The 13,515-nt window shown below is 43.1% G+C and overlaps 1 protein-coding gene across 8 annotated transcripts in view; it reads left to right on the forward strand.

Moving 5' to 3' along the window:
* The window catches only part of DGKI (diacylglycerol kinase iota), a 211,885-nt gene extending 199,338 nt beyond the window's left edge, over positions 1–12,547 (forward strand). For 7 of the 8 annotated variants that reach the window (XM_032105887.1, XM_032105885.1, XM_032105886.1 and 4 more), the window contains 2 exons: positions 293–392; positions 1,299–12,547. In XM_032105887.1, the coding sequence (XP_031961778.1) occupies positions 293–392; positions 1,299–1,415 (217 nt within the window). In that variant the 3' untranslated portion in view covers positions 1,416–12,547. The other variant, XM_032105893.1, reaches the window with a different exon arrangement.
* Positions 12,548–13,515: the final 968 nt, after the last annotated feature.

Genomic DNA, 13,515 nt, shown 5'->3' on the forward strand with positions numbered 1-13,515 from the left:
AGCTGGTGGTTGGATGGGAATGTGACATTCAGTCCTCTGAATACATAAAATCTGTGCATGTTTCTTTCCCATCCCTCAGAAGTTCTTCGTCTGCTATTTGTGCATTGCAGGCTTTCCTACTGAGTCAAAGGATGTAGATGCTAAGGGAGAGAGTGCACAAGTCCACCTCTGCCAGCAAGAGGGAACCTCGCAGAAATGCAGCATCCTTCTGTGTCTATCCTCTGCAGCTCATACTTCGTAAATGTACATTGGTGTGATGTGTCTCACTGCTGGTTTCTGTACTTTGGTCTAGGGGTGAGACAGCATTACATAAGGCAGCCTGCCAGCGCCACCGCGCCGTCTGCCAGCTCCTGGTGGATGCGGGAGCCTCTCTGAGAAAGACAGACTCCAAGGTAATGCAGCTCCATCAACTGCTATAAACCCCTGCAGCCAAGCGAGACCCATCAGCATCCGTCCCTGCTGTTTGCATGACTGAGGCTTCCTTGTGTGTGCCAAGGGCAGCTCCTCTTAAGTAAGCTATTTTTATAGGGAAAACTGTATTGATTTAAACAAGTACAAGAGACTTCAGTTCACTCCCCTACATGGGTCACTATCACCATAGTGAGAGCCTGGCCTCCAGCTATTTGGTGCACTGGGTGTGAATGAGACATCTCCACGGCACAGCAGTATCCTCCTCCTGTGTGGTCAAAAGAGAGGCCTGTGGGCAAGGACCACCTGCAGGAGCCTTGGTTTCTGATTGCACAGCATCAGTGAGGCTTGATTATTGTGGCTGACTTGCTTTGTGAGGATGGCTAACTATCTTCTTTTGCCCTGGCTTGCCCCTATGCTCACTGATGTGACACTAACCACAGCACTCTCTTGGTGTAAGCTTGACTGAGAAAGAAGTCTGGGAAAAATTAAATCCAAGGAATATTCCGTCATTGCAACAGTCTGATTGCTTAGGAACATGATCCAGAAGCTGCCTCTCTGGAGTTTCTGAGCACAAGCACCCTGTGGTCAGCAGCTGAGAGTGGGTTGGTTCTCTGGGCTTCAGATTCAGAAGCACCCTTGCTGCAGCCAGGCAATCAAAACTAATTCCTACCTTCTGGGGCTCTATGAGGTAGCCTATAGTGGGAAGAGAAATCATCTATGATTCTATGATTTGTTCAGATGATAGAATTGTATGTTGCAAAAAGCTTTCAAAAACAGATGAAATCCAGACAAGTGACTTCTTACTTGTTAATTGTCTTCTGCCTAGAAATCATCTGTTGCTCTAAACATGTTAGCACAAGACCTTCTTTTCATGTTTCTTATTATAGGGTAAGACCCCTCGTGACAGGGCTCAGCAGGCTGGTGATCCGGATCTGGCCTCCTACCTGGAGAGTCGACAAAACTATCAAATGGTTTCCCACGAGGATCTAGAGACAGCAGTCTGATGTCTGAAAATGTCCAAGAGGATTCCTGGAAATCTCGAGACTGCACCTGAGGCACTCGGGCATCATGTGAGGAAGAAACTGATGCAATCACCGTGTCTCTCACTCTCGAGGAAAATACCTGAGGACATGCCACCAGTTTCTAAGGGCTACTGAGTCTTGCCACGGAACAGTTATGTTCCATAAGTTAGCCCATGATGGATGAGGTGGGACACTCAAAGGTCTGTGGAATCCATAGGCCACAAAAATTTACCTTTATTGCTTCCAGCAAGTAGCATGAACTTCTCCCATGTTCATCTGTACAATTTGTTTAAAAAAAAAAAAAAAGGAAAGAGTAAAGAGGGTGTGGGGGAACAAAACTCCAAACTAACTGGGACGTTAAGCCACCCAACCAGGCCCTCCTCCATCCTTACAGTTTCCTGAATTGCTTTTATTCTCCTGTTCCCCTCACTTCTCATCAGTTAAATATTACCTGTTATCTCTGTATTGTCTTCATCAATGGTCAGGCAGTAGCAAAATATTTGAGGAGCTCTGGATGCCCTTAAGAAATATCCAGTGTTTTTACCAGCTACATTCCCTCCCTTGCCATCCTCTCGGAAGCTATGTTGTCAGTACTCAGCACCACGGAGTTTCCTTGCTTTTGGAGAGGATGCTGCATATTGCCTTGTTTCCAGGGTGTGGGGCAGAGTTAGATTTACAGCAGTGACAAAACCCAACCTCATTGTTGCTGGGCATATGGTTATGGTATCCTCGTGAGACAGGCATTTGTATGGAAAGGAGGTATATGGGATATACCACGCTGAATGGCAGAGCAGAAAGTCACCAGGAAGGTTTCTCATACCACTTTTGTGCCCATAATGACTGACCCAGTTCTGCTCAGGTTTTAGGCCTCCCTAGAAGTTGATAGCTGTTCTTTACCTCTGAAAAGATGGGTTTTCCACTGGGGAGAGATTTGTGCAAGACTCTGGGAATTCTGATGGGCTGACTTGCTGACCTAGTCCCCTTTGCAGTACAGCCAGAGGGATGAAGGAGACCTGGACTATCAGCAGCTAGCCTGGGCTTGCTGCTGCCAGCAAACAAATGGGCACTGGCCTGGTGGCATTGGGAATGGGAAAACCTTTTTGACTGAACCTGTAAACGATCTGATTTTTCAAGGGAACAAAATTTTGGGGAGTCTGTCCCCCTGGAGAAGGACAAGCAGCAGCTCTTTGCCTTGTAACCCACAATAGGTTTGAAATGTAAAGCTTAGCTGCTGTAAAGGCCAGCTGTGTCTTCTGTACTCATCTGTTCTCTGTCTTATAACCATAAAAGAAGAGAAAGCAAACAAATACCCAGGCATAAACAAAATGTTTTACCTTTTGGTTTCCAATTCCTACCGATATCTCAGCCGACAAAATAGCAGAGCTTCCACTCCTACTTTGTCAGACCAGTTCCCATGAAGACGCTCATGGCTGACTTTTGGCATAATTCTTGCAATACATTTTTGAATTTTGCTTTGTTGTTTGATTCGAAAGATCCATCAGTGTTTGTTTTCACATGCCTTGCTAGAGGTAGCTCTCTGATAGATGGTGATCATCAGGGTTACATACATTTGGAAACCATGAAAATAACTCAGGTCATTATCCAGATAAGTTTTTCTTCTTTGGTAGAAGTGGAGGAAATCAAATGAATGCAATTTTTCTTTCTTTCTTTTTTTTTTTTTAACCACACATGATTGTTATGGTAGGGAGGGGGGAGCTAAAAAATATATTTTAAATTGTTTTCTCCTCTTTTCAAAAGTTCATTTGATATGGGCAAAATATTTCTTTAGTATTTCTTCCTCTGGAAGGAAACTATATATATTTGTAATCTATAGATCAATGGCGACATGAAATGTATTTTGTCTTATTTTCTGTCTTTACCTTTCTCATTTAAAAAAATAAAATATGAAAGCCAAATTACGTCCCTTGATAATTATCCAGGGGCTTGTGGAGAAAATAAGTATGTGTATATATTAGAACAGAATTTGGCAACTGCTAAAATAAAAAATAAGAATATAGTTTTGGTTTATGTGATATTTCCACAAGGAAAGATCCTCACACTGTGGTTTCATGGTAGGCCTTGCTTCATCTCCCAGCTGTGAGAAAAGACATTACTGTAATATTTCTATATGTTTGATGAAAGTAAGAATTATGTTTCTATCACTTTAACCTTTTGGTTTGTTTTACTGACGTGAGAAATGGAGGAAGTTTCAATGACACAGGAGCTTGGCTCTGTCCTGTGCTGAGGCCAAGCTGAGTATGGTCACTGAGCCTGTGACAGCTTCCTGGTCATTTAGTCCCATGAAGCAAGTGGAGCAGTAAAGGCTTGCTTTAACCACAGGTAGCCTCCAGAGGCCACATGTGGATTATGATAAGGGAGCTGGGTCTGGTCCTCGCCTTGTCAGCCCATCCCTGGTACACAGGAGGTGCCTGCAGCTGTGGCTGGATCTGGAGCAGCTTGTCAGGATGGGCAGACTTCCCGAGCAATTTTGTGCCATTTGGACTGCTCAAAGGAACTCAGAGCACATGAGAGAGCGTGGCTTGCCTTTTCCCCTGGAAGCTGGATGATATGATCAGAGTGAGCCTATTGTGTCTCTGGAAAGCTGCCTGTGCTGTGTGCTCAGCAGGAGACAGCTACTGTATGATAAAAATAGCCCTCAGCACAGGGGGAGCAGGAACTGGCTGGATGTAGTGCCTTTGATGTTCAAGGTGTCCCAAAGCACTGCACACATGATGCACTAGATACTGGTGACGTTTTGTATTTGTAGGTGACAGAGCGTGTCTATTGTTTTCTACAATGTCTCAGGCATGGAAAGGAATACCAGGTTCACTGAGGGCAGCTCGGGACCAGGATGCTGCAGGACTGTTCCTTATCCTTTTTCAAGTGTGATGGGATTACCAGAGGCAGGCAGACTCTGCAGCAGTTAAAGGTGACACATAGGCATTGAATCTCTGGAGCACCTGGAGTCTAGATTAGTACAGTACAATTGTGCCTGCACTGGGCAGGGCCCAAATTCCAGTGGGCAGCTGGGAGTCCACTTAAATTACACGTAAAGCATTTTGATTTACTCTAAGTGTCTGCTCAGTGGCTGTGTCTGTTAATGTGTGTATATTACTATATATATGTATATTTATAAATAGCAGTATGCATGTATATAGGTGCACACATACATATGCGAACACACTTAAAATTGTGCCATTTGAATGACAAAGTACCTGAGGATGCTCAGCTACTGAGATTGCTGGACTGACAAAACGTCATTTTCCATTTTAATTTGCTATTAAAGGGAACCTTTTTCAGTAGAACTGAGGAGCTCCTGAATTGTTCCATTGTACTGGTTTTACTATCTCATTTTGGAGTTAAATGGAGGGAAAGAAAGTATTTATAATGTTGATAAAATAAACTTAATTTTGTAATTTAATAGCATCAATTACTCTTATTATTTCATGTTTCAATGCTAGAGGTATCTTTTATGTGTTATTCAAAGCATGATGATGTCATACATTTTTCACTTATTATAGCATAGAATGGTAATGGACAGGAACACCTTGCACTAGACCAGGCTGCTCAGGGCTCCATCTAAGCTGACCTTGAGCTCTTCCAGGGATAGGTCATCCACAACTTCTCTGGGCATCCCTCAATACTGTGAGATGTGAGTTTTGCTTATGTAAAATCGGGGCTGAAGGTAAATTGCGCCTGTTACAAAACAGGTGTCAGACTCCAGTGGCTCTTTCACCACTTCATGTGGTGGCTTGCTTGTCTGTGTTTTAGCACTTTAAGTTGTCTGTAGGTGTTTTTACTGAGACCTGTCATTTTTGCTTTTCCCCAGCAGCAGTAGAATTGCTCAGTTTCAACTCATGATGCTGTAGCCTGGATTCAGTCTACATGAGATGTCCCCTTCTACATGAGGACTGTCATACAGAAGAACCCTAGACAAAGAAAATAGTACAAAATTGATGTTTTGTTGCCACTGATCTTCCCAGGTGTATTTGCTGAGCTGGTGCTGTTGTGTAAGAATAGATGGGGCACATGGTTTTTCTGGAGGTGTGGCTGTAGGAGGTTTGTTTCAGTAATATTTCACGGCCTCTTTGGCTCGTTTTTGTCTTTGCTGTGACAATGAAATGCATGGTAGTGAAAGTTTCTAACACAAATTCATCTAGAAGGTGGCTATTTTCCTTTCAGCCATCCCAGAGGCCTTCTATGGGACATGTATGTGTGTTGACCCTTCCAGGATGACAAAAGCATGTTGACATGATCTGTGTCTGGGATATGAAATGAGCAAGACACATCAGTAGCCTCAAGTTTTCTTGGAGTTTAATGGTACTCAACAAAGGTATGAGCATGCTGGAAATTTAAATGCCTTGAAAAATCTCCAAGGAAATTCCTTCCTTGTGCTCTATGTACTCTGAGAAAAAAGCAGTTCCTTGTGCTGATCCATTTGAGGTGTGTCATTTTCCTTGCCTCACTTTCTTCTTCTTTTGCACCAAATTAACATCTATAGAGAAGTATTCTATAAGACTTGTTTATGAGCTTGCAAAAAGTAACATTTTGACCTCCATTTTACCTATTCATTTCCATTCATAAGATATTTCCTCTCTTTCTTTTCCTCCGTGAATCTAAGCCAGAGTGACATTACATTATTAGCTTCCTAATTAGTCTAAAGCATCAAATGTGAATATCTTTGGACATTTCAGCAGTCCTGGAAACAGCTTATATTCCTGTGCCTTTCTGGATGCATGTGAAGCTATAAGACACAGTATTACAGTGCTCACTGTGTACTCATCTTCTCATCTTGCTTTCTTAAAAAAAAGAAAGCTGCTATTTTTCTTAGCAATGGATTGCTACAGCCTTAAATTCCATGATCTGCCTGCCAAAATCTGTTGATTGCAATGGCAACTCAGTAATGTGCTGAAAGTTACTTGCTGGCATACTGATGAATACCAGAATTTAGTGTGGAGGATGTGTCTTGAGCTTCAGTGTTTTCACTCCCCCTTTGTAAGGGCAGGATGCAGCTCATGACTGCATCCCTGGAAATGCCTCGAGAGGAGCTGTAACCCAACCCTGCACCCAGCTGTTGGGGTGAACAGAATCTATAGAGGAGTTGGGATATCTCAGCCTTTGCCAAGAGGTACCAACAGAGACAAATTGCAGCAGCTCAGCACTTGGCTTGGGCTGCCCAAAGCCAAGAGCTTGGGCAGTTTCTTGCTTCTAATTCTTTGTAAAAGCTTGGGAGGAGTGGATTACCCAGTAGTCAAAGTGACCATGGCTGCTTTTACTCCAGGTTCTGCCATGGCACCGGAGTTCTCTGGACTGCCTGCCTGAGATTCCCTGCAGGTACCAGAGCTCAGGGACTTCCCCTCCCCGGTGTGTTTCCAGCACCACTGCCTGTGGTGGTGCCCACAGAGAGTGCTGTTCTCTCATCCCCTGTACATGTGCACTGGAGCAACACCCCCTACCTTGGCCGAGGAATTTCCTGGCCCGCGTATGGTGCCATTTGTGCAAAAGGGGAAAATTCCCTCCCTTGGGCCTTGATCACACCAGTAAATTCATTACATTTGACTTCAGTGATTAGGCAGGCTTAGAGCTGAATAACCTTACTGTATTCAGCCATCAGAGTGCATCTTGTCTCCTGCCTTATTTATAAGGTGCCACATTCCAGTCTCAGCAGCAGTTTCTTGTTTCCCTGACTGATTTTATGAAAAAAAAAGAACCAAAAAGACAAAAACCCAATCTCTCCTATGCAGTACACATGTATCTAGTTACCCAGAGAGTGGGGAAGACAGGCAGCTCATTTTAAAATCCCCTCATTCTGATGTAGCACATCGTGGCTTCTAAAGTCTGAGCAGGGGGATGCCTTGCAACAAAAACATTTGTTTCAATATTAACACATCTATATTTCAGGAAATAACTTGAGGCTAAGCCCTGTTAAAACAGTCAGCTTATGCTGTTAGATCTCCTACATGTCAGAGATTTGGGGAATCTAAGAAAGCAGTAATTCTCTTGACAGGCGCATAAAGGTAGGTGAATGCCCCAAAAAGCGAAAAACCTTCTTTCTTAAAAAATTTGTTTCTATTTTGCTGCCCTCATCCACTAGAATCGGAACCCTGATTTGGGAATGCTATTTCAGAGTTCACCAATATTTTAACAGCCTCAGCATTCATATGCAAAATATATAGGAGCTGCAGCATTTTGACATGCAAGAAATAAAGCACTATTTCTTTGAGCAATATAATACTACGTATGTAATTGCTTCATCTCGAGCCAGCCTTCTTTTGCTGGTGAAGTGCCACACCTGGCTCTTCAATTAGTCCCTGTCTGGGAGGCTGCTTGATGTGTAAGCCAGCACTCAGTGAAGTGTGCAGGTAGCAATCCAACGCTCTGGTGCGGCAAGGGCTGCTGCAATTAACGAACTGCTAACGCATGAACCCCGTGCAATTCATTTCTTAGTGTGCACTTCATTTTAATGAGAAAAATGGCCCTCTCATTCCAGCTGCCTTAGTGATCTTCAATTTCCACTCTTTTCCTCAACCTGTGGTCAAGAAGTAGAAGGTAATCTCTGTTCCTATACGTATTCAGGAATCCAAATCCTGTCTAGGAACTGTACAAATCCGGTTTGTAGGTATGGAGAAGAACTCAAGAAGCTCTTGAGTCTGATGCAGCAGACATGAGTGATTTATACTTGGCTAATTAGGCTTTAATAAGTAGTCGCACTTTTCTAGGGCTGTTTTTCCTGTGTGACATTCACATAAAAAATGAAAGATGACAAAATTAGAAAAGCAAAGTTAAGCTAGCCCCTGGGAATGGGGAATCCTACAGAATGGCTTCCACATGCACTGCTCTTTTCTAGATAGGGAGCTGCAGTGCTACTTCTTGAATAACACTGTAATGAGTAATTATGTATCATAATTGGATATATCTAATTGTAATAGTGAGGTGGGTGCTCACTGTGTTCAACACTTGTCACCCAGGTGCAGAGGTATTCCTGCCCCTATAGAGATCACCACACAGTCTGGCGGGGGACACCCTTCTGTTGGCAAAGCTTGAGGCTTTTTGAAGTGAGACACGAGCCCTAAGGTGTGCAAGGACATCCCTCCCTGCTCCTCAGCCATGCTGGATGTTTTCCTTCCAAATGAATGGAAGCAATGCCACATCAAGATAAATGATTGTTGTAGGTCACAAAGTGAATAGTTGTATTTCCTCTCCTGTCCCCTGCTACAGCCCTTTTCCAGGACTATTTTTTTTTTTCCCTTCATCAGAATGAGAAGTCTGCTGATGTGCCCGTTTTAATAGAAGATAGGTGCAGTTGTGGTTGTTTGTGATCTTGCAATTATTGTAATACTCTCATTATCTGCATGGTATATGGGAGGAGTACATTCCTGTCAAAGCTAAGAAAAAAAGTGATCTTGCTGCAGCTAATGGCAGGAAGGAACTAGAACGTAATATTATTTAAATTTGATTTTAAATATTCTTCAGTGCTCTTTGCTTTTCCTTCCTCCCCCCCTCCTCTTTAGAGTTTCTGTACTGAAGTCTTTAATCTTTCATCACTTCTTCTTTCCTTAGCTCATCCTACCATCATTTTTTGACTGGAAAGATCAAAATCCTGCCCATGTGCTTACCCCTTGGGACGCTTCTGCTTGACCAGTCACAGATGGTTGGATCTCCTCTGACCATGTACAGACATGGGTAGGGAATGTTGAAATTCTCTGTACTAGGAATGAGTTGGTTGTGCAGTACTAAAGGCTCCTCTGAGGGCAGTTGTAATGCCCGAGTTGTAATCTCAGGATTAAACAGATGGGAAGTATGATGGACTTGGGTTTTTCATACCTGCAGGCTTGATTTCAGCCTTTCCAGACTTAGTCTTAATATGAATAAGGAAAATTCTTATGTATATTTTTTTCTGTCTACTCTCATGTTTCTTCCCTTTGTGATTTTCCTGTTAAATAATCTCTGTCTGGGCAAATGTAGTTGTGTTGCTCCATGATGTGCTTGCAGGAAGAGGCATCTGCTTCCAACTGGCAAGTGAGTGTGCTGGTCTCGCCTGCAAAATGGCTGGCTTTGCTACTGTACAGTTTTCTGCTCAGCATGTATCTCACAAAAATCACAGGGAGATGGCAGGGGCTTATCAGGATTTTTTGTTCCGTTTACATGTCACTGCAGAGAGATTCTCTTCCATCTGCCTCCTTTGATCACACAACAGCTTTGGGAGAAAAGAAAAGAAGTGACTGAGCCTTCAAAGCACTAAGTAGCTCTTGGGAGCTTTGTCTCTTCCCTAGCTTGCTGTTGCACCTCACAGAGCTGGGCAAAGGGAAAGCAGGGGATGCCTTATGTGCAGAAGGATCCATCTCTCACCCTCCTGGCAAAAGTAACAACTCTTTGAAGGTACCTATTCCAGACACCCCACCAGTGCCAGGTAGAGTGTAAAATACATAAGGACATCAGCAAGCCTGCAGGAGCTCACTTCCTTCCTTAAGGGCTCTTCCAAGCTCTTTTTGATTCTGTTCCTGGTGCCTCAGGACAGGGATTCCTGCCTGTGTCTTCCTACAGCAATCATCCTGAGAATGTCCTTTGTAATGGGTGCCATCTAGCTGCCCTCACACCGTGTGTTACATGTGCTCTGTGTCCTGTAACTCTATTGGAAAGTGAAACAATCAAGAGTTAAAATCCCTTTCAAAATGGACTTAGGAGCTGCCAGCTTTGGCCACTGACCCACCAGGGTGCAGTGCACTGGGGAGGGGAATATGGAATACGACTGCCAACATTTCTCTGTAGAAACGTCCTCAAGGTGAAATGTGCTTTCACAGTGGGAAATGAAGGTTATTTTTCTTCTGCCCATATTATTTTCTGTTGCAAACCCTGTGCCAGTCATTTTGGATGCAGACAGCTTTTTGGAAGCAGGAGGCTTTTGGAAGATTTTTGAAAGTCTAGCCAGTGATCAAGCTGAGGACTTGTGTTCTGCAGCTCCCACACAAACCTTCTGGCAGTCCGTGGAGGTTTCAGTGTCCTCTCCGAGTCAGTGAGCAGAATATTTTGCTACAAACTACAGGCCTACCTTTGTGCCACTGCTATTGCTACTTTGCTTCTGCACAGCGTTTAGAACAGGTGTGGTTTTGCAGCCTTGCACTGGGAAAAACCAAGGTGTTATAGGGGAAAACATGATTTTCCCATGGACAGAAACACTCCTCAAGCTGCAGTTTTGTGCTAATGAAAATGCGATTTTACGTAAAGACCGAGCTTGGTTTATGAGACTGTCACAGCTAGCTCGGTGAGGTTTTATTTCCAGCAAGACTGGACCTGTTGTTTCACTGCAAAACAAAGAAGATTATGCAAAAAATAATCACTTGGTTTAATGGTATGCTTCTGTCTTATGATAGTTTACAAGTCTAACTGTGCCACATGGTTGTGTCACAGAAAAGGGAAGTATTTGCTTTCAGAATTTATCAGAATTCTCTCTGGTCGTACTGTGGTCAAAGAAATAGGGCCAAAAGTAGCAAATCAAGGGTTTGAGATTGTATTCCTGCCACTTCCATTGAGTCATTTTGGGTAAGTCATTCAGCCTTACTGTGCCTCAGTTTTCTTATCTGTAAAATGGGGATAATATCACCTCCCCATACACAGACAGGTAAGGTGCTTTGTGTTATGAGCCCAAAATCTGCTGTATATTAACTATTTTTGAATTGTTTTTTATTTTTTTTGTTGTTTGTTTTTTTGTGGTTTTGTTTTTTGTTTTGTTTTATTTTTCTTTTTTTGGTGTGTCTTGTAATGTTACTCCTCTATGGCATCCTGCTTCTTCTGGAGCCTTTTTTTTAGAGAGTGAGAGTAGCCCTCTCCCATGCTTTTTAGTTTAACTGGTTTAAGTCGAGATAGTAAAGGGTGCTGGAGAATGACAATTTTCTAACAAGCTATTTTGCACTTCTCATGCTTGATTTCCATGTTTGTGCATTAAAAGTTGTAACTCAGGTGATATTTCGAGTCAATGAAAGCTTTCAGGTGGTTTTTCTCTCTTCAGAGAAGAGTATTTTGCTGAATTTTAGAGCAGCTTTATTCCATCATATTGAGTTGATTGAGCACAGAATTTTTCCTTTGGGAGTGCCCATCTCAGAAATAACTTTCTGTCATCTCTCTATTCTGTTGGTATGACAGAATTACTGCCTAAGAGTCCAGAAATCACCACTTCAGTTTGTTGATGCAAAAGGTTTTTGGGGAATGAAGAGAAACATTTGAGGGAACAGATTCTCTGGCCTTCATGTTAACATCTCCTCTGGCCACCTGGCAAATGGGAGATGAAAACGGGTAAAGAACAAGGACAAGAGTTAGCAAAGATTTAGGGAACTGGAAGTTTCTTGTGCAAAAAGGAAGAAGGCTAGGAAGGAGTGGGATGGTGATGAACACACTCTTGATGGAAAGGCTGAGTTCCATCAGGCTAGGTATATATATATATACCTCTATCTATAGTGGTGCTTCCTGGAGATTGTGGAGAAAGGACAATGGACAGATTCTGATCTCCTCTGCACTAATTTCACTCCTGGTCAACCAAGATGGGACCGAGGCCAGAATCTGAACCACTCCATAATGTGTTTGGCCCCCGAACAGAGCAGTAAATTCAAATAACAAACGTGCATTTTTAGTCAACATTTCATAGGCATCCAGAGTTCCAGTATATGTACATACCCTATTATCTGAACCCACATTTGTTCCAGGAGTTGTAATAACATCTCAAAGGGCTCTTTTATGCTACCTGACCCCATGCATAATGCGCTGGAACATCTTGAGGCTGCCACCTGGCAAAGGAATCTGAAGCACGCAGCAGTACCCATGAACTGAGGATATATGTTTAACAGAGAATCAAGGCACAGGTAATCATCAGTGAGGGGGAATATGAGAAGGAGGAGGGGGTTTTTTGTAACAAAGTAAGAAAGTATTTTCTTCCATGATTTTCTTGCATTTCCTATTTATACCAAGTATCTTGATCACTGTGTTGCCTATCTAAGGAGATTTTAAACTGGGGGAAGAAAGAACTATGTATACAGTGAAAGAGCTGGTTACTGTTCCTTTTGGACACTTTTTCTGTATTGTGACTTGTGTGGAAATGTACAGAATAAAAGTGAAGAAGCGCATGCCTTGGCTGGGCTGAGTTTCTTTGTGTCATTTGCCAGCAGAGCTGGGTTGCTGCTTCTGGCAGAGTGGAAAGTGGTGGAACTTGGAAGTTGTGAAGAGTTAGGGGGAGTGGAGGAAAGGGATCCAGGGGTCAAAATTCTGCATATGTGTGTATGATAGTGTAGAGAAGGGAGTGTTAAGCCTCTGGATAAATCAACTTCAAGGTCATGGTAAAGAAAAAGGTTAATGATACCTTTAATATTTCCAGGAAAATCTTTTCTGTCCCTTAGTAAACACAGATTGTCAGCACAGTATTCAGTGTGTGCAGGAGGGATCCAGCAGGGATTAGCAGGACTGTAACACAGGCTTATAGGTCACCTCAGGATCTTAGCTATGCATCTCAGGAGAGTTTCTCCAGTGCAGGAGACTATTATCTCAGGACTAACCCATGAGCATATAATGACTCTGTTAGCTCCTGCCCAGCTGTGTCTGATTGAAGAATTCTTGAGAATGTCATGGCCATTGCTCACTTTCTTGTCTTCAGCAGTTCCCCTCCCTGCCTCACTCAGGACTTTCTGTGCCATTTCTGACACAAAAGTTTTGTGACCTCTCTTCTGTGCAAGTCAGTATTTCCCAACAGCTCCCTTGCCTCTGCTGTCCCACCCTGAAATTGTATTCCTGAATCATTTTGTGATGTTTCCTTTGTGCTGTCTCTCTGGGACAGTGCCTGCCCCCAAAACACCTCCCTCACACATGGTTCTGGCTCCCTCCTCCACTCCAAGCCCTTTGATGCTCACTGCTGTTGCCAGCAGCCAGCTGTGTGCTTGTCTCTTTTAAAGGATATCTTAAGCTCCCTTTTCCTGCTGTCTCAGAGAGCCTAGGAATATTATTATAATTAATAAGAATAGTGCTAAAAAGACCAACTGTTCTGCCTGTGCATGACTAGCTGGAGCTGGACGAGGATGTAGCCTAGTCATGAGTTACACTG

The sequence above is a fragment of the Corvus moneduloides genome, chromosome 4, assembly GCF_009650955.1.
Source record: "Corvus moneduloides isolate bCorMon1 chromosome 4, bCorMon1.pri, whole genome shotgun sequence".
Lineage (NCBI taxonomy): Eukaryota > Metazoa > Chordata > Aves > Passeriformes > Corvidae > Corvus > Corvus moneduloides.